Here is a 19,686-nt window from a genome sequence, read left to right on the forward strand (position 1 = left end):
AAATAATAATGTTATAATATAGCCAGTAACATTAATAAGATCCTAAGTAAACATTTGGGATTCCCAGGTGGCTCACTGGTAAAAGAATCCGCCTGCTGTGGCAGGAGACATGGGTTTGATCCCTGGGTTGGGAAGATCCCCTGGAGAAGTTATGTAGCTGCTGCCAGGAGGTGGCCATGGGGAAGATGTGGGTCACACTAAATGCAGATGCACTGTGCACACTCTGGGGAGGGAAGAGGAGGCCCAAACCTGCGGAGAAATAGTTTTATGTTTAATTTTTTCCTGTCTTTCCTTAAAATGTGAGTTTTTATTTCATCAGTGCATTGTCCTCCTGCTCTTAGTGAACATCTTTATGACTCTTCAGCAGGGTATAAACCTTGGCCTCGGTCAACTCTCCCCTACCCCCTGCTGTTGCTGGTATGCCTGTGTGCAAAACCAGTTTTAGATTGTCAAATGAGCCTCATCTGGGGAATTTTCAGGGCAACACTTCCTTGTATCTTCCTTTCCTTGAGACCCTTTTGATGTCTTGGAGAGGGAACCCCTTCGAGTTGTCAACACTGGGAATGTGGCTCTGCTGTCTAACAAAAACACAACTGGGGACTTCCCTGGTGGTCCAGTGGTTAAGACTCTGCCTTGCAATGCTGGGGATGTGGGTTCAATCCCTGGAGCGGGGGGACTAAGATCCCACATGCCATGCGGCCTGCCAAACAAGACAAAACTCAACTGGCTCTGCCCCAACTTCTAGGGTAACTAGGGCTCCTCAGGGAAGATGGGGTGTTTCAATGGACCAGTTGGGGAGCCCCCAGTCTGGTTCTTTACTTAATGGGAGCTGAAAGGAAGGAGGTTTCGCTCAGGTCTTCCCTCTTTCCTGCAGTAAGCGCACTGACTAGGAGCCAGCTTTGCTGGTGGCCTGCATGTCTCACATCCCACGTTGGTGGCAGGGGGTGCCGACCTGTGAAGCTTTGTTATTCTTTCCTCCTGGGTTCCCTGAGGTGATGTGCAGCGCTGCCACAGACAAGGCGGCTTGCTTCTTCATCTTTTTCTTCTTCTGTTACATCTTGGTTATTGAAAACCTTCTAAAGGTCACCTCAACCATTCGGGAGGTGGGGGTGTTAGGCCTTGCTGTCATCTTCTGAAGTTTGTGGTGAGTTATTTGGAGCACTCAGGGCAAAGGGAAATAAATATAAGGGGTCTTCCTACAAGGAGAGTGAGGTCTTCTTCCTTGAGTTAGCAGCTGAGCAGGCCTAAGTCTGCACTTTTCCTGGAGTCCCTGCTCTGGTTAAAGGCCAGAAGCATTGCACACAGGGAATCTCATGCCAATTCTCTTCTCTCACAGAACAAGCCTAGTTGGAGCATGGTGCTATGACTTAACGAGCCATTCCCTGGCCATTTCTCCTGGTCACTTAGTTGGTGTTGTGGCCAGACAGCATTACAAAAGAAGAAAGGTGTTTTTTCATCACTGAGGTGGAGCCACAGTTTCCAGTGACTCAGAATGCACCCTGATGGACTGGCCAAGGGGACTGATGTCTGGTTGCCCATATCCTTGGGTCTCACTTGAGGATCTGCCTCTGACTACACAGAGGTCTAGACTAAGGTTTGGTGGAGACACAGATTCTGCTGTTTTTAGACCACTGAAAATTTCCTTCTCTGGAGAGTTGTTCTTCTGTAAGAAGTTCAGTAAGTTCTTCTGATTGGTGAAAGTGTATACTCAGGTCTACCAACCCTCTACAAATAATTCGTTACCAGGACCCTCTAACAGAAGTCAAAACCAGGGCTCCTTTGAGCTGTCAGAGCCAGGACCCTCTAACAGAAGTCAAAACCAGGGATCCTTTGGGCTGCCAGAGCCAGGACTCTCTAACAGAAGTCAAAACCAGGAAGAGACACACAGATTATTTCCCTGAAGCCTTTAGTGATCAGGTGTCCTGATCAGCCTCCAGGACTCAGGAAGACAGGGGTGAAGTTGGTATTTCCCACTTTGTCAAAAATACAAGTACTCTTTACACATGCACACAAATACAACACAGTTGCTCAGACAAAAGATCAGACCAGTACAGCCTAACTATTCCATTCCCCCTCCCAGATGGAGACCTGACGACCAGACGGTGATGCTCCCGAGAGAGAATGGCCCAGATAGGCTTGTATCCTGGAAGGGCAGGAACCTGGGGGGATAACCCCCAGTCCCCGCAAGCTGGAGCAACTAACCCCAAAATGGACCGAGGGCTGACGTTAAGTCAGAATACTCCTCAGAGTTCCCACAAGTGACATGAGCCCTGGCAGCTCCAGGGGTCACGAGGGAGGGGCTGCCCCAGCCGAGGTCCACCTGCCGCAGGTACAGGCTCCTGGCTGGCTTGTCAAAAACCGTTGCCAAACCCTAGGTTGTGTGCCCAACGCACAGCGAGACCAAACAAACCGAAACATCAGATTTTGGAGCAGAAAAGGGTTTGTTCCGGGATCAAGCAAGATCGGGCAGCTGGTGCTCAGAAGACCCGGACTCCCCAGTGGCTTTCAGGCCAGGGCTTTTAAAGATAGTGCTAGTGGAGAGGGTTGTAGGATGTGCGAGCAGCTTGCAGACCTTCTCCTTCTGACTGGTTGGTGGTGAAATAACAGGGTGATGTTTCCAGAATCTTACCTTCTGGTTCCAACTGGTCTGGAGTCTATGTGCTTGTAGTCAGCATGTAGTTATTGTCCTTGACCAGATGGGAGGCCTTAGTTTCTTAGAACAGCTCAAAAAGGCTGCATCAAATTGTGTATTTCCCTTAAGGAGGAACGGAGTCCTGCAAGTTACTGATCTCAGCAGTAACTGCTTGAGTTTGCTCCATGGAAGTGAGTGAAGGCCTTCGAGACTAAAGGTTTTTCTTTTTCTAAAGGCTGATTGGAGGCTGGACCCTCAGGCAGAGGCTTTTAAGGCACACAAGTAGCCCTCTTTCTGGGGAAGACTGGGAGAGGCGCAGGAAGCCCTAGGATGTAGTTAAGAAGTGCTTCTTTGCTACTGTCCCATTGAAGCTGTGAACACAAGCCCTGCTGGCCACTAGAGCCAGGCCATAAGGGATGTGGCCTTTGGGTGGCAACGCTAGAAACGTCAAAAGTGCCTTTCTCTGAGACGCTAGAGACCTGGGCAGGACAGAGGGCCAGCATGAATGTGATACCCACCGGCCTCCCCAGCGCCTGCAGTGACCTCAGGATGTGTGCTTAAGCAGCAGCCCCTCTCCTGCCCCACCGCTGTGAAGATAAGCTCACAGGCCTCTTTCCTGGAAAGACGGGAGCTTGTCTGCTGCTTCTATACTGTTCCCTGGGTGGTGGCTGGTTCAGAACTGTTTCTCCATTTGTTACAGTCCTGTGGGACCTGGGAAAGTAAGCCTGGTTGGCTACCAGAGCCAGGGGATTGAAGGGGCATCCCTCTGGGAGGCAGCCACAAAATCTGGGGCCCCAGACCTGTGCCTTCCTAGGAAATTCTGGGAGAGGAGAGGCTGAGCATGAAGATGGTGCCTGCTGGTCTCGGCTGTCTTTGGGGAGTATTTCAGTGGCCTCTAGAAGTGTGTTAAATGCCTGCTCCTCAGGCTTTCGAGATACGCAACATGCCTCTTACCCAGAGAAGACTGGGCACCTTTCAGTCTGAGGCATCCGTGCTGGGCCCTGTGGTGCTAGCCTGGTGGGTCTGGGAGAGCCCCCGGAGACTTGTTTCTCAAATGCTATAGGCTCATGGGTCTTATGGACTAGGCCCACTGGCTTTCAAAGCTAGATGTTTTGGGGGGGGGGGTGCATCTCTCAGGTACAGGTCTTAAAATCTGGGATGCCAATGTGGGGTTAAAATCCTCCCCTCCTCAGGGAGCATCTGGGAGCTGTTGGTCCCCAGCCCTGACCGTGGGCTGCTGGGCTGGGAGTGGGGTTTGTGGTGAGAGCATGTCTCAGCCTCTCCTACCTGTTCTGATGTGATTGTGCTCACCAGCTTCTCAAGAGTTGCTTCGCAAGCTCTTGGGGTTCTTTCAGAGGGAACTGTTCAGTGTGGAGCTGGGGAGTCAGGGTGTCTGTGCATGGGGGTGGGCTCGGGATCGCCCTATGGCACCCTCTGGAATGGGAACCCCCTGCAGCTCTTCTGTCTTTGACTCAAGACATTAACAGGTCATCCAGACTGGCGAGGAGCAGATCTGAGGGGCTAGGAAGTCTGTGGCTATACCACCCTGAACGTGCCCGATCCTGTCTGAGGGGCTGGGAAGAGCTTCCCCACTGCCCCTCCCTCCCCCTCACCTATATGTGGGCTTGCACTGTGCACTGCGGAGCGGAAGAGTCCATCTCAGGCTTGCAGGTAAAGTGAGGACGTCCGGCTGGGCTGGATCACACTGACACACGCTGCTCCTGAGTTCTTTTAGGAACAGAGACTGAGAAGCAGATGCGCTCTTGGCTTGAGAATCCTTCAGACACCGCAGATGCAAAGCAGAAAAAAAGAGTAATTCTGTGTTCCTGGAGTGCGGTTGGGCAGATGGAACTCACCCACTGTTTTGCAGGGCCCTCGAGAGAAGCCGAAGCGTTTCCTTCACTGGACACCTGCTCGCTGATGGTCCTCAGTCCTTGGCTGACGGACGGCATGGAACACATCAGAGTTCATTTTCACCTGTCAGGGTTCTCGTCATCCATTCGTTGTCAATGACAATTTGACTTTTCTGGATCCCCTTGATCTAGATTGAATCCTTCAGTTACATTCTCTCAGAGGACCGTCTGCCCCTCTCTCACAGCACTGACCACGTCTGTAACAACTCACGTCGTGTTGCTGACAGCATTTGCCCCAGGAGTGCAGGGAACCACTGCACCTCAGCACTTAGTGTGGCCCCTGGTACAGAGTGGGGCCAATACAGATATGCTGTTGGTGGGGGAGAACAAGGGGAGGGGCAGATGCTCTTTTTAAAAAAAAAAAATGAGTGGTTTACCTTAGGATTTCTGTCTAAACTCCATTTAAAGGTTAAAACATAAAATTTCTCACAAAGACCACAATTCAGAAATGAAAGTTATCCTTTCCAGTGACATAAATTTATAGGGGGGCTAAAGAGAAACTATACGAGTTACCAAAAAAAGCCACCAATTTGAGATGTGGTCATAATATTTAAATTGTATTAAGAACAGGTCCTTAAATCTATTTTTATGAAATTTATTCCCAATTTGAAGTGGCAGTGTATACAAAGGTAACAGAGCTTGTGATAATTTACAGAAATATTTGCTACAGCATGCACATTATGACGTGTTTCAAACATATACATATTAAATTCATGCTGAATAAATAATCCCCCCCAATTTATTTTTTTATTTTTACATAAAAATATATTGCACTCTTAACAAGACCAGTTATTTTGCATATTTTCTCTTCAGATAAATGATGAAATTCAGCTTAAAAAAAAAAAGACTGAGTAGCAATCTGTTCTAATAAGGAACTAATTTAAAGTTCTCAGTAGAAAAATGAATGCTAGACAATAGCTGCATTTTTTTTTAAACAAAGCAAATCACTTCAACGTGAATAGGAGTAATTTCATCTCTGCACCTAATTGGACCTCAGAATTAATAGCTGGTCTGTGCAAACCATGATCTGAATGTAGCCGTGGAGTGTTCTTACCTATGAATGCAACGGAAGGTTACCAGCACACGTGGCCACTTGCTTCCTCTCGTGTTTATCTTGACAGCAGAGACTTTGGAATTGTATATTATACAGTTTTTAAGCAGAATGTTTTAGAAAGTCTGGAAGTTACAAAAGTACTTCTGTAAACACTATATGAATTAAATTTCCATAACAAACACGCAAGTTATTCTTATCCAGGAATATATTTTTTTATCTCATGGTAACATTACTGAGCTTATTTTACAGTGTTTTCAAAGCCAATAAAGCAGCATCCCAAGTACTATCCTGATAGAAACAGACTATTGCAGGGTTCAGGAATTCTGTCTTTACCATGTGTAAGTTTGCTGTGGAGTACACAGATTTTTCTACTGTTCCTAGAATAGGTTAACAGAAACAGTGGGAACTGCTTTCTAAAAGAATAATTCTGCCTCCTATTTAAAACAAAGGAAGCTATCTCCTGTTCTTTGTAATTCTGTTTTGGGGAAGAAAACTCTCCAGCATTTTAGATTAAAAGCCTTATCTGGATTGCATTGCTAATACCTGTGCAAACTTCTTTTGTAGTGGAGGCTTTCTGTTGCAAACTGTTAAGCATTCAGTGCTCTGTAATGCTAGATATTAAAAAGAATTATCATTTTGTTTATTAAATCTTAGTGCCTCAACTAAGGATATTCATTATCTAGTGTTGCGGATTTTAAGTACAATTTTTATGAAGAAACAGAATGTGTCTGGAAATCAAAGATACCTGTGTTGTTGTTTGTGGCCGTCAAACAAATTTTGGTTCTACTTTGAGCTAAGAAGGCAACAGGTAAAAACTGCCTAACACTGAGATTCAAATATTCAGATATTCCAAAAAATGTTTGGTGCAGAGGCACCTACTGAACTCCTTACTGCTCAAAGAAAGCAATAATCGAGTCCTGAATTCTCTCTCCTTATCCTTCCTTTTTGGGGGGAAGGGCAGGTGTGTGTGTTATCTTGGCAGAAAACTTTTAAAATATAATCTTTTAGAGCAAATTTTATGTAAACAATTAGCTAACCAATTTAAATTCTACTGGGATTTTTGGGGAGAATAATAGAAAATAATAGAAAACAGAAATAGATGATAAGTTTTTCTTTAGACTCCTCTATGGAAAAAAAAACTTCAAGGATATGATTTTAATTTACTGTGCCAGACTTCAACCTTGATACAACTCTCCAGATCATCACTAAATTAGAACAAAACTTTCCTTTCAGGACCTTGTGAGGCAGCAGAATTTTGTGGAGATGGATAGACTGTACCATTACTTGGATTTGTTTGGTCATCCCTGTCTTCAGGTTTGACCTCCTGAAACTGGCGAAGTCAGTAAATGTAGCCTGGAGTTAAAGTGCTGTGGAGAGTGCAGAGTTCCCCTCACTCATCCGGCTGCGTAGCTGCTGAGGAAGGAGTAGAACATTGGATGTTTCAAGCGCTGCTGGTCCTTCCGACACCAGGCGATCACAGTCCCATCGCTGTTCGCTGTGTACAAATGGTGGCCATCACAGGAAAATGTAAGGCTGTTAAAAAAAAGAGAGTCCCGTTTCTACGTTGTGTCTCTGAAAATTGTACCGGCATATTGGTGATCATGCGGAAATTGGTGTAAGAAGTTAAGAGCCTTTACTGGAGCAGAGAGACAGACAAAATGACCACCTACAAGTGGTTTTGACTGTAATAATATGGTGTAATGGTTCTGCAGCCAAGTTTGTGATGCTCATTCTAACCAGGTGATACAGACTAAAACCAAGATCAAAAGATTGGCACACTCTGATCCTTCTTTGCATGTTTTCTTTTCCTTTCCTATTTAGGGTTATTACTTAACAAATACATGGGTATAGGAAACTTCAAAAAATATAACAGTACTACATTTTCTCTATATAGAAATAAATGAGGATTATTTTATGGAGGTATTTTATTTCCCTGAAAGAGGAAAAGATAAAAAATGTGTTATTAACATATAATTTCATTTCATTACACTTTACATTTAGTGGACTAAAAATAAATTTATTTTAATGAAGTAAAATTTGAATCACTTACTCCAATTGAGTTTTTAAAGTCATATTTGTTAATGGAGCAGAGGGTAAGAGGTTGTTTATCAGTCTTGTCTAGCACACTCCTGTAGCTATCAGTCACCATAATGGTATTTTCAATAATGAAAGGAAAAAATATATAATTTCTACAGTTCAAGAGGCCTTCCCAGGCATGATCCCAGCATGCCCTTCTGTGAGGCTCTGAATTCCTGATCCAGATTTTAAGCTCCATGAACAAATGCTTTGCCTCCTTCTGCCATGGGGTCCCGGACATCCTGGTGTTCGATAAATGGCCAGTTGTTTATAAGGATCCTCCTTACTTTCCTCTTTACTTCTGTGTGCTTTACCATCTCCCCAACAGAAACAGTCACAGAGTACAGTATGAAGCGGGGAGGGGTGGGGGAGGTTTACCTTACAATAGGCTTATTTGATTTAGGAAACGTAATTTCCCGCACAGGCTTTAAGTCCCAAGTACTCCATAACCTGGAGGAAGAAAAAAGTCATCATCTAATTACACAAACTCAAGTTTCCTTTACTAAAAATTTAACCGACGTGTCTATTTGTTAAAAATCCTCTGGTAAGGAAACACAATAAACGATTAATGTGGTTAATTCTGGGCAGTTTGCTCAGGTGGGTATGGGATTAAGAATACTTTGTGTATTTTCATATTGTTAATCTCAACAATTAAAAAATGAAGATCATGGCATTCAGTCCTATCACTTCATGGCAAATAGATGAGGAAACAATGGAACAGTGACAGACTTTATTTTCTTGGGCTCCAAAATCACTGCAAATGGTGACTGCAGCCATGAAATTGAAAGATGCTTGCTCCTTGGAAGAAAAGCTATGACAAACCTAGACAGCGTATTAAAAACCAAAGACGTTACTTTGCCAACAAAGGTCCATCTCGTCAAAGCTATGGTTTTTCCAGTAGTCACGTATGGATATCAGAGTTGGACCATAAAGAAAGCTGAGTGCTGAAGAACTGATGCTTTTGAACTGTGATATTAGAGAAGACTCTTGAGAGTCCCTTGGACTCCATGGAGATCAAACCAGTCAGTCGTAAAAGAAATCAGTCCTGAATAGTCACTGGAAGGACTGATGCTGAAGCTGAAGCTCCAATACTTCGGCCACCTGATGTGAAGAACTGACACTTTGGAAAAGACCCTGATGCTGGCAAAGACTGAAGGTGGGAGGAGAAGGGAATGACAGCACATGAGATAGTTGGATGGCATCACCTACACGATGGATATGAGTCTGAGTAAGCTCCAGGAGTTGGTGATGGACAGGGAAGCCTGGCGTGCTGCAGTCCATGGGGTTGCAAAGAGTCGGACACGACTGAGCAACTGAATTGAACTGCACCTTTTATAGTTAAACAATATAAAATTTCAAGAATGTACAAATTATTATTTAGAAATAAAACAGAAACACCAGAAGAACCTATATCCTAAGGTGATTTTAAATCTCTAAATATTAAATATTATTATGTTTAGATAGTAAAAAATATTTTTTGAAACTTCTATGTCCTTATGAGCAAAAGGACACAAAGAAATCAAACTCCTCTTACCTTACAATTCCATTTTCTAATCCCCCAGCAATCACATTGATAGATATTCCCTCAGGCTGGTTAGAGAAAGCCACGGAACAAATGATCTCTCTGCAGTGTACGTGTCCAACGAGGTCCCCATTCACTGTCCAGAGTCTGAGGTCACTGCCTCCACCAGCTAAAACACCACAAAACCCCACAGGTCACCAGGGTGTGGATGTTGCAGAGCCCCCCACATTGGGCCCCAGAGGGGAATCCCTGAGGGCCTCGCTTGTCTGTCTGATGAAGTTCATAGGCAACTCGTGACTGAAGAGTGTATAAGTGAAACTACTACATAAGGCACACGGAGTTGGCCTATTTATCTAGAGATGATGACTAGTGAAAAAAATTAAAAACTTAACCTACAAGGTAGAGCAACAATGTAAATTAACCATGAATTTCTTTGTAGTCATAATATCTTAGCATACAAACTGCCAAATCTAATTCTGAAAGTACCTATAAAGCTAAACAACCTCCAAAAAGAGACGAAAATATCCTGTGAAACTACAGTATCTTTAAGAAGTGAGTTATGGGACTTCTGAAGAAGAAATAAGTTACAGTCAAAGTTGAATTAAAAACTAATTCTTAAAAAGAAAGCTAATTCTTCAGAATGTCCAAGAGTGAATCTTATAAATCAATGTCTTATTAAATGAATTTTTTCTTTTCAAAGACCAGGAGTAATCAACTTTTTGTAGTTTTCCAGGCGATGGAGGAGGCAGTAATTGCTAGCCATCCTCAATAAACTGGGGCTGGCGGTCTGGGGCCTTATGGTGATGTGTCCAGCCTTTCTGGAGAAATGTTCTCATACTGATAAAGAGAAAGGTTAAGAGGCATGATAAAGTTGGGATGACATAGTATGTGTTATCACACTTTATTTTATCTCTCCATAAGAACTAACATAAAAGTAGAGAATTTATTTCTCTCCTTTATTAAGGCAGTGAAAAGATTTCATATTTTATAGCAAAGAAAGAAGTATTAGAAATACTTCTCAACTATAGAAATGCTAAAGACCATCAAATACCACAAACCAAAATGCCTAGTGTGTTGCAGTATTATTCACAACAGCCAAAAGGTGGGAACAACCCAGATGTTCATCAAGAGGTGAATGGATAAACAAAAGGTGGTATCTCTAAACAATGGAATTCATTTTTATTCAGCCATAAAAAGTGATGAAGTTCTGACAACAACATGGATAAATCTTGAAAATGTTATGTTCAGTCAAGTAACTGAGGGGGTAGGAGAACCACCTGCTACTCTGAATTTTAGAATATTATATTAACTTTATAGTACCACTGGCAATAGGAGAAGGCTATGAACTCTAGTTGAAATGCATGTATTTTTGATATAGTGGCAGAATGATTTTTAAAAGTACAGAAACCGTCTACTATAATATTTACATAGTTTAATAAATTTTATATCTTATCACTATAAAAACCACATCCCATAATAAGCCATGGGAAATCAGGAAGGAAAGAATGAGTTTGCCAGTGTGTCTTTAGCCTCAATACAGAAAATTTTGAGATTATATATGTGTATACACACACATATACATATTATATATTATATACATACACATACATATATATTTATCTTAAATTTTGATTTTAAAGTTACTTGGATGGTTCTCACTGAAGAGTCAAGATTTTTTGATGGGTTAAATCTGGTTAACTTTCTTCCCTTCCTGGAGTATAACAATAGGAGAATGAAATGTAGTCCAGGTCACTAAACATAAATTTGTCCTCTTCTAAGAAGTCATTACTTTTATCATGCTCTCGACCAAATGCTCTTTATGCCTCCTCCTGTATATGTACTGCGAGGCCTCAAACAAGTTGAGAAGGCCTTTCTGTTCAAAGTGGGAAGAAAGTTCTACCCATTACTCTACTACACTGTGCGTACTGCCTGCGGACACGTGAATACCCTGCTAGTGAGTTGGTAAAATAAGCAAAAGTAATTTGGTTTCTTGTTCCCATATGAATAGCTGATATAATATCACAGATATAAATCACTACTGGCAGCTGGAAAGTAATTAACTTTACAAAATTCAGCTCCCTCAGGATCAGTTCCAACTTCCAAATGTTGCCAAAACAAGAAAGTAGAGAACTCTAGATAAGTCATCACTATATTTCACCCCCCCAGATTCCCTCTTGATGTGTGTGACTCACTAAAAGCCTCTAATGTACAAATCAAGGAAGAACAGTTAGCAAAGTCATCAATCATCTGTGCACACTTTTATTACCAAAGTCAACTATTTAAGATCTTTCTCTTTAGTTATGCTGACTGGGGAATAAGAATGTGTACATGACATTCATTATGACTGGAGGCTAAAGCCTGGCAAATATTAATACTTCACATCTGAAATCTTGAAGCATGACTGGAGACATTACTTTTCTTGAATATAAGAATGATGAGTGTGGTATGGTGAAAAAAAAAAAAGAACTCTGAACTTTGACCCATGACCCTGGCATAGAGCTCCTAAACTCTTGTTAATTTACTGTCTTTTGTATGTTAGGGAGATGACTCCTGGGGAGGTCCTAGACAGCTTCAGGTAGGGGCTGGCCAGCAGAGAAACTGCCCTTACAGCACCTCCCACCTCTGCCGAGGGGAGAGGCGCTAGAGGCGGAGGTCAGTTCCTAATGGCCAATGACTGAATATACCAGGCCTACATAATGGAACTTCAAAAACACCCCTAAACAACAGCGGGGGAGACTGATGAGCACAGTCATGGGCCAGGAGGATGGTGCCTTCTGATTCCACAGGAAGAGACCTCTGGACCTTTTCTTGTGGCTGTTCACTTTGTAATGAACTACAGTAGTAAGTACAGTGTTTTATTGAGTTTTGTGAGTTGTCAGAGAGAATCATCGAAACTGGTGGGGGCCTTGAGACTCCCAAGTTTGCCAACTTCAACTAGTTAGTGCCAGAATTGAATTGCACCGTTGGACACCCATTTTGTGTCACAGAACCGGAGAACAGTTTAGTGTCTGGAAAGACCACACATTTGGTGTCAGGAAAAAACAATATAAAAAAACACAAGCAAAGGATAAAACACCACCCACTGCAGATGTGTCAAAGATACCTGTACTCAGTGGACAAAAAGAAACAGTTTTTTGAAGACTCCTTTCAATTAATGGAAATGCAAACAGAAAATTTATGAGCTTGCCAACTGTTCTTACCTACTGGATGTATCAAGTTTTTTAATACATATACATGAAAATAAAACTAAAAGCCAGACCTTTGATTAGATGATCTTTCTCATGCAAATTTGGGGCACATTGTACCTCCATTGTTATTCTGTAATACTGTCTTGCAGGAACTAGAAGACACACACAATACAAAGCTGATCCTCTGCTGATGCCCTGGAGGAGGGTATGGCAACCCACTCCAGTGTTCTCACCTGGAGAATCCCCATAGAGAAGCCTGGCTGCCTACAGTCCATGGGGTCGCAAAGAGTCGGACACAACTGAGCAACTAAGCACAGCACATGGCTAAATTGATGGACTCAATCTTCGACTTTATTGTATTTTAATACACATATGACAGAGGACTAGATGGTTGGATGGCACCACCGACTTGATGCACATAACTTTGAGTAAGTTCCGGGAGTTGGTGATGGACAGGGAAGCCTTGCATGCTGCTGTCCATGGGGTTGCAAGAGTCAGACACGACTGAGCAACTGAACTGAACTGAATACACATACATGCTATTCCCTAAGTATTCAGGTCTGGCAGGGACCAGAGGAACGTAATGTGATGGTTTAACCTCTGATGTAACCAGCTGGCTGAGCACACATTAGTACAACCACTCTGCTTTGGGTTTGGGGCCAACTCACCTGAGTCACACACCGTAGCAATGTCACCGGTAGTCTCACTGGCAGAGACGGCTGTGACTGGGCTTTTGTGTCCTGCTAGACTTTGTACATAGCATAATCTGAAAGACCAAAGACATGAATTTGCATATGAACATTAAATATAATTACATTCTTTTATTTATATAATTCTTTTGGTCAGTTTAGGTACCTACTATTTATAAGGGATTCCTGACTCTATTCCTAACTGATCACTTAATTCAATAAGATTACAAAGGTAAAGTCTGTATTTCATGCTTAAAGTTATTATAATGTAAAGATTATTTTAGTGCATCTGTTTCTCACAGTAAGAACTGAAACATTAAAAACAGCTATTTTAGAGCTGGAAATCTTCTGTACCTGTTTAAATCCCATATGATGCAGGTTCCGTCTCTGCTCACACTTATCATTATACTATACGGTTTGCAGACAAATAAACTGCTTATCTCTTCTGTGTGCCCATACAGATGTATCTGAGACTCCATTTCTATCTCTGAAGGCTAAAATTTAAAAAATAAGTATAAGATAAAAGCCATGACAAAAGGTATTCTAGTACTGTTATCTCAAAAACAAAAAAACCCAAGTGACTCAAACATTCGTCTCAAACAATTTTTTTTCAACCTAGTTCAACTTTTTCTAAAGAGTAGAACTAGTTAAACATTAAAAAAAGTTTTAATTGACTGTAATCTCATCAACTGATAAGCTTTTCCAGTCTGGCCAAATATACATGTACTTTAATAGTTATGAATATATCCATATAAATAGTTCTCTATTTCATATTTTATACATTCTCCCATAAGCATTTCTCATTTTTGACAGTGTATTCAAAATGATTTTTAAGTGTTATGATATTCTATACAGTTAGTATACCATAATTTACTTGAACATCCTTTATTGACAGATATTTAAAATTGTTTCCAATGTTTTCAAAATGTTAAATGCCATAAATAAATAAATTTTATTATTTATTTCATAATTCTAAAATGTATGTACATAAGTTTTGTCCCTCCTCTGTATCACTCCTTTAGAATAAATCTCCAGAATCCTCATAGTGGATCAGTGAGTATTACTAATTTTACAGCACTGATAGTGTACTCGCAAAGGCTTTGCACTGACTCCTGATGCTACCGATGGCGATGTATTACTCATCAATAGTTGTGGGTTCATTTTCAAAATCAAAGCTTGCAAACTCGTGTTCCAAGGTCCACATGGTTCACAGATGCCAGATGTCCACAGGGTATAACTTTTGTTTTATACTAGGTTTATATTGTCATAAAGTATTTCAACATTTCAAAGAAAATAGAGAAGTAGAAAGTATAAGTACAATGAAAATCTGAATACTGACCACTCAGTTAAACTAATCCTAACATTTTATAATATCAGCTTAATACAGAAAACATTAAATATTACCTAGTGTGTGTACTGTTTTACATCTTATTTCCTCTCCCTTCTCAAAAGTTATTATTATCCTGAATTTTGCATTTGTTTCCTGTGTATTTAGAATTTATGTTCTACTATATGCTACTATAACAATAAACAACATACTGGGTTTCATGTCAATAAACTTTATAAATATGGTATTTATTGTTCTTTAGGCATCCGATCTATTTTGCCTTTTTTGATCACCATTGTTTTTAAAACATACCTGTGTTGACTTTATTAGCTGCAGTTCATCTATTTTAAGTGCTCCACAGTCCAGTGTCTTCTTCACATAAAAATACATATTTTTTACCTAAAGACTCAAATGACCAGGCAATACCAGTCTTCCTTGGAACCACTGGCCTAAGTTGTGTGGCAGTGGCTTCTGTCTAGCTAGGGCATGTGGACTTCAACTGAACACAATCACAGCAACAAGATGGCTCTGAACAAGGCCATGAGTCCTGGGTCTGGGCCCCTTTTGGTTCGCCTCTGGGACCTCCCCACAGGGCCAGGAGTCTGTGGGGCCACAGGGATGTGCCAGCACCCTTGCAGACCATGCTTCAGGGTGCCTGGGACTGAAGAATTGACTGTTCAGAAAGGCTTGAGCCCTTTCCTTCTCTGCTTGCATTTGTGTCTCAGCGGTCATTCTAAATCTTTGAAAATTTCCCAAGTTTTAAATGGCAATCAAGGTTGCTTTTAATTGCATTTCTCTTATTATAACTATTAATAAGCTTAACTTTTTTTTTTTTTAAGCTTAACTTTTTCACAAATTCATTTTTTATCTGTAAATTTGTGTGCTTGGTTTTGTATATTTGTTACTACATTAGAAAATTATTTGTAGGGATTCCTCTATTAGTGGAATAGAATGCAAGCACCTTCCTCATTTCTCCTGGATGACCTGGATCACCATGCCAGTCTAGGGACGCCTTATCCAAAGTTTAGTCTCAAGGATCCTGGACAGCCCAGGGAATTCCAATCTAGGCTGCATATTCAGGCAAGAGTTGGTCCCATCTGACTCATCCTCACTCTCAGGGACCAGCCTTTTGGACAAGAACCTCCTTGGGACCCTCTCCCCCGCCACCCCCCGATTTTGCTGTGTCCCTTGTTACTTTTTTCTCCCATCACTTCATGGGAAATAGATGGGGAAACAGTGGAAACAGTGTCAGACCTTATTTTGTTGGGCTCCAAAATCACTGCAGATGGTGACTGCAGCCATGAAATTAAAAGACGCTTACTCCTTGGAAGGAAAGTTATGACCAACCTAGATAGCATATTCAAAAGCAGAGACATTACTTTGCCAACAAAGGTTCGTCTAGTCAAGGCTATGGTTTTTCCAGTGGTCATGTATGGATGTTGAGAATTGGACTGTGAAGAAGGCTGAGCGCTGAAGAATTGATGCCTTTGAACTGTTGTGTTGGAGAAGACTCTTGAGAGTCCCTTGGACTGCAAGGAGATCCAACCAGTCCATTCTGAAGGAGATGAGCCCTGGGATTTCTTTGGAAGGAATGATGCTAAAGCTGAAACTCCAGTACTTTGGCCACCTCATGCGAAATGTTGACTCATTGGAAAAGACTCTGATGCTGGGAGGGATTGCGGGCAGGAGGAGAAGGGGATGACAGAGGATGAGATGGCTGGATGGCATCACTGACTTGATGGACGTGAGTCAGTGAACTCCAGGAGTTGGTGATGGACAGGAGGCCTGGCGTGCTGCGGTTCATGGGGTCGCAAAGAGTCGGACACGACTGAGCGACTGAACTGAACTGATAAGGGGCTGTCTCAAGGTCAGTGTCAATATTCTAGGACTGACAGATAATCCAAGAATATCTAACTCAAGTCTAGAGCTCCCTCCTTGCTTGTTAAAATATATATACATATGTATGTGTATTTTTTTTACTTCATGACTGAATAATATTTATGGGGTAAACAGAAAATAGGTCCCCTATAGTGGTTGTTGAAATTTTAGATTTTGCACTTTAAAATGATTCTAAGAGTCAGTGTTACTAGATGATTCCCTGAGGGATCAGAAAATAATTTCCATGGGTAGAACAGAAATCTTCTGCTTGCGTACTTCTTCATAAAATGTTCTTGAATGGTTTGATACTACCTTGGATAAATTGTATATTTATTCTCCCTGCCATCAATTTAGAGAATAGAAATACAGGTGTTCACTTATATAAAGATGACGTGGGCACATTAATTAGTGAAAAACGACTCAAGATCAGTTATTTTAGGATCAGTTATCACCTTTGAAGACCTTCTTCTCTAATATAAAAAGGGCTTATAGATAACAGTTCCCTATAACCAATCAACTTTCCTAGCTTCACTAGCTTAGGAAAGTATTTCATAAGATTCCCTTGAAAATATTTTCAAGCAACAATTATTTTAGTTATAGCATACATGGCACTTGGGAGCCTGTCTTTTGCTGTGTCAAGGGCAACACAAACAAAAACACAAATACTTTTAGAACCATGGCATTCAGTGGGTTTGGGCAGCGGAAACTAGTGAACATGAGGTGCTTCCTGCCAACCTCACAGGCACAGGGTCACATCTGCAACTTCAGGGACCCCAACATGATGAGATGGTGCCCAAGAAAAAGCGACAACACCCACAAAATCCCAGGTAACCTTCCCTTAGATCAACCAATGATAAAATCACACAGCTAAGATACACTTTTGGACGTGGTTTAAATAGTAACTATTTATCTCATGACTTGACTACCTATTAGGAGAAAAAGAAAACCCTTATATATAAGCTGAAAAATCAACTTTCAGCAAAGGGTAGAACTGAGGAAAGGTATGCAACATAAGACTTCACAAGCCTACAATAACTTCAAACTAACAGAAGCACACGTCTTGCTGTATTCAAATGATAACAGCTACACCTTTCATCTGCTGCTTCAGAGCTATGCTGTGTACAATTACTCCTATATTGACAACTTAATCCTTTTTAAAAAAAAAAACCAATACTGCATACTGTGTTAGTGTACAATTAAAAATTTAAATTGTAGGGAGAATGGAAATAAGGAAAACTTAGAACAAGACTGTTCAAAGTTTTGGGAAAAGAGGAAATAAAAGATGAAAGATAGTTTTTGGATGACAAGGAACAAATGATCTGAGCACACAAGCAGAGGACTACTCTGCAGCAGAGATCAGAATGTATGTGTAGGAAAAAGGAAAAAGGTGTGCTCAGAAGCGGAAAGGCAACGTCAGCAGTAAATATCAGAGACGTTAGAAAACTGACATCTGATTTAGGCCTTGGGGAGTAAAAAGAAAATGAGACATTCCAAAAGTGAAGGCCCACCCCTCTGCTCAGGCCTGTGTATAAGACCCTCACCTCTCTCAGTTCTACTCTGAACTACAGACAAAGTATCTGCCACTCCCAAACTACCACGCCTTTAATTCCAAGCGGTTAGTGTACTCTGATGAAATACTCTTTCCTCTTTTCTCCACTTAGTAAAATGATCCTTTAAGATCCAGCTCAAGTGTAGTTTTTCAGGCTCCCTGACACCTGGTTGGCCCACTTCTGGCTCTCTCACCCTGTGTGTCAGTCTTAGAGCACACACCCCGCTGTTCTGCAATAATCTGTAGGAGCCCACCTCCTGCTACAGAGTCCTCAGGACAGCTGCCTGCATCACCACAGCACCTTTTAACTGGTACCCTTCCTTCCAGTCTCATGGCCCTGTAAGCGTTTTTCCTTGCAGGCTCTACAGTGATAGTCTTAAAATGCTGATTGGATCATATCACTTTTGCTTCAAGCATTTTAATGACTCCTTAGACTAAGAGACAGAAACAATATTATGGTCACATTTATACCCTAAGGAAGGTGGAAAAGAACCTTAACAAGGGTTTAAAACTGAATAAACTTGCTCAGAAAAGTAAGGAACCTAGTGTCACCCTATGCTAGGAAAACAGGTTTCACCCAGTAGAACATGTTTTATAAAATAATGGAGAAAACTGTAATTAAAAAAGGCACACAGAATGTTCTAGAACAGAATGGTTATCACTGAGTTATCACTCTAAATTTGCCACTACTCTTCAATGGCACCACAGACAGCTGATTCAATAAAGAAATGAGAGTAAATTAAGAGAAGTATGGCATAATGTCTTCCTTTGAAGACTGTTTCAATAATTTAACTCACAAATCTTAAAAGATTCAGTGAACGGCTGAAAAATTTCTTCCAGTAAGTGGTAGAATAGAGACTGGCTACTTGGATTTTTCTGTCATTTAATTCACTCAGAGTGTATTAGGCATTCTGCAGTTCTAAATTTTACAGAATCTTGTGGGATACTCTTTAAGCATTCAGGTCGATACTGAGAACAGCAGGAAGCATCAAAATGTCACGAAAAAGCAGAGCATAACTCAAAATACTTTCTGTCTCTGACCGTATACAGTTATTTAAAAAATTCTTCTATGATCCTAATAAAGCTAAAATAGAGTTAGATATTGACCTTTTACATTATTAGATCTGTGAAGAAGAGATTAAAGTACAAAAAATGTAAGTTGCTCTTACACTAAATAAGTTATACTTTATAAAGGGTTTCTTCCCCTCACTGACGTGAAAATCCCACAAATGTGCCCAGGACCTACCGTGCCACTTGTGAACCTGTTTGAGTAAGCTGTGATGACACCACACTTGCTCCCAGTGAACAGCTGGCAGCTGTCAGGGACCCAAGCACAACTAGTCACCTAGGAGAAGGACAAGTCAAAGATGAACATGCTTAGAAAGCATGAGAAATGCTTCTACTTTTCTGACATTTATTTTAAAAATATATGCTCACAAAATTAAGATAAATATTTTACTTGAAATGATTAGAATGGTGCAAGACACAGTAATAGAGTATTATGTAACTTTGAGATGTCTAAAAGCTATAAAATGTGATATAAACTGTCATGTTTTGGTTCTCTTATTGCGTTGTCGAAGGAATGCTGTCATCTTTTGAGAAAGTATAAAAGACGACCAGGGACACCGTTTCTTTCAGTTGTCGTTGAACACAGTTGGGAATTCAGAATTTTTCATTTTCCAGTGATAACAGAAAAGAGAAGAAAATTTACAGGAATATGTTTCACAGTTAAGAGATCAATCAGAAGATGAAGCAAAGAGAGAGCAGGACCCTAATATGTAATGATGATAATGAAATTGATCAGATAAGTGAAATAGCAGAGTGTGGGTCTTTGTATGATAATATCCTGGACAAGTTT

At 41.2% G+C, this 19,686-nt stretch overlaps 1 protein-coding gene across 6 annotated transcripts in view; it reads right to left on the reverse strand.

Annotated features, from left to right (window-relative positions):
- Positions 1 to 5,124: 5,124 nt before the first annotated feature.
- LYST (lysosomal trafficking regulator) overlaps positions 5,125 to 19,686 on the reverse strand; it is a 179,313-nt gene continuing 164,751 nt past the window's right edge. For all 6 annotated transcript variants that reach the window (XM_010860102.1, XM_010860104.1, XM_010860103.1 and 3 more), the window contains 6 exons: positions 19,075 to 19,173; positions 13,429 to 13,568; positions 13,054 to 13,151; positions 9,210 to 9,366; positions 8,054 to 8,125; positions 5,125 to 7,132 (listed from right to left, as the gene is read on the reverse strand). In XM_010860102.1, coding sequence (XP_010858404.1) covers positions 6,994 to 7,132; positions 8,054 to 8,125; positions 9,210 to 9,366; positions 13,054 to 13,151; positions 13,429 to 13,568; positions 19,075 to 19,173 — 705 coding nt within the window. In that variant the 3' untranslated portion in view covers positions 5,125 to 6,993. The remainder of the gene's footprint in view (positions 7,133 to 8,053; positions 8,126 to 9,209; positions 9,367 to 13,053; positions 13,152 to 13,428; positions 13,569 to 19,074; positions 19,174 to 19,686) is intronic.

Source organism: Bison bison, unplaced genomic scaffold, assembly GCF_000754665.1.
Source record: "Bison bison bison isolate TAMUID 2011002044 unplaced genomic scaffold, Bison_UMD1.0 scf7180017864462, whole genome shotgun sequence".
NCBI lineage: Eukaryota > Metazoa > Chordata > Mammalia > Artiodactyla > Bovidae > Bison > Bison bison.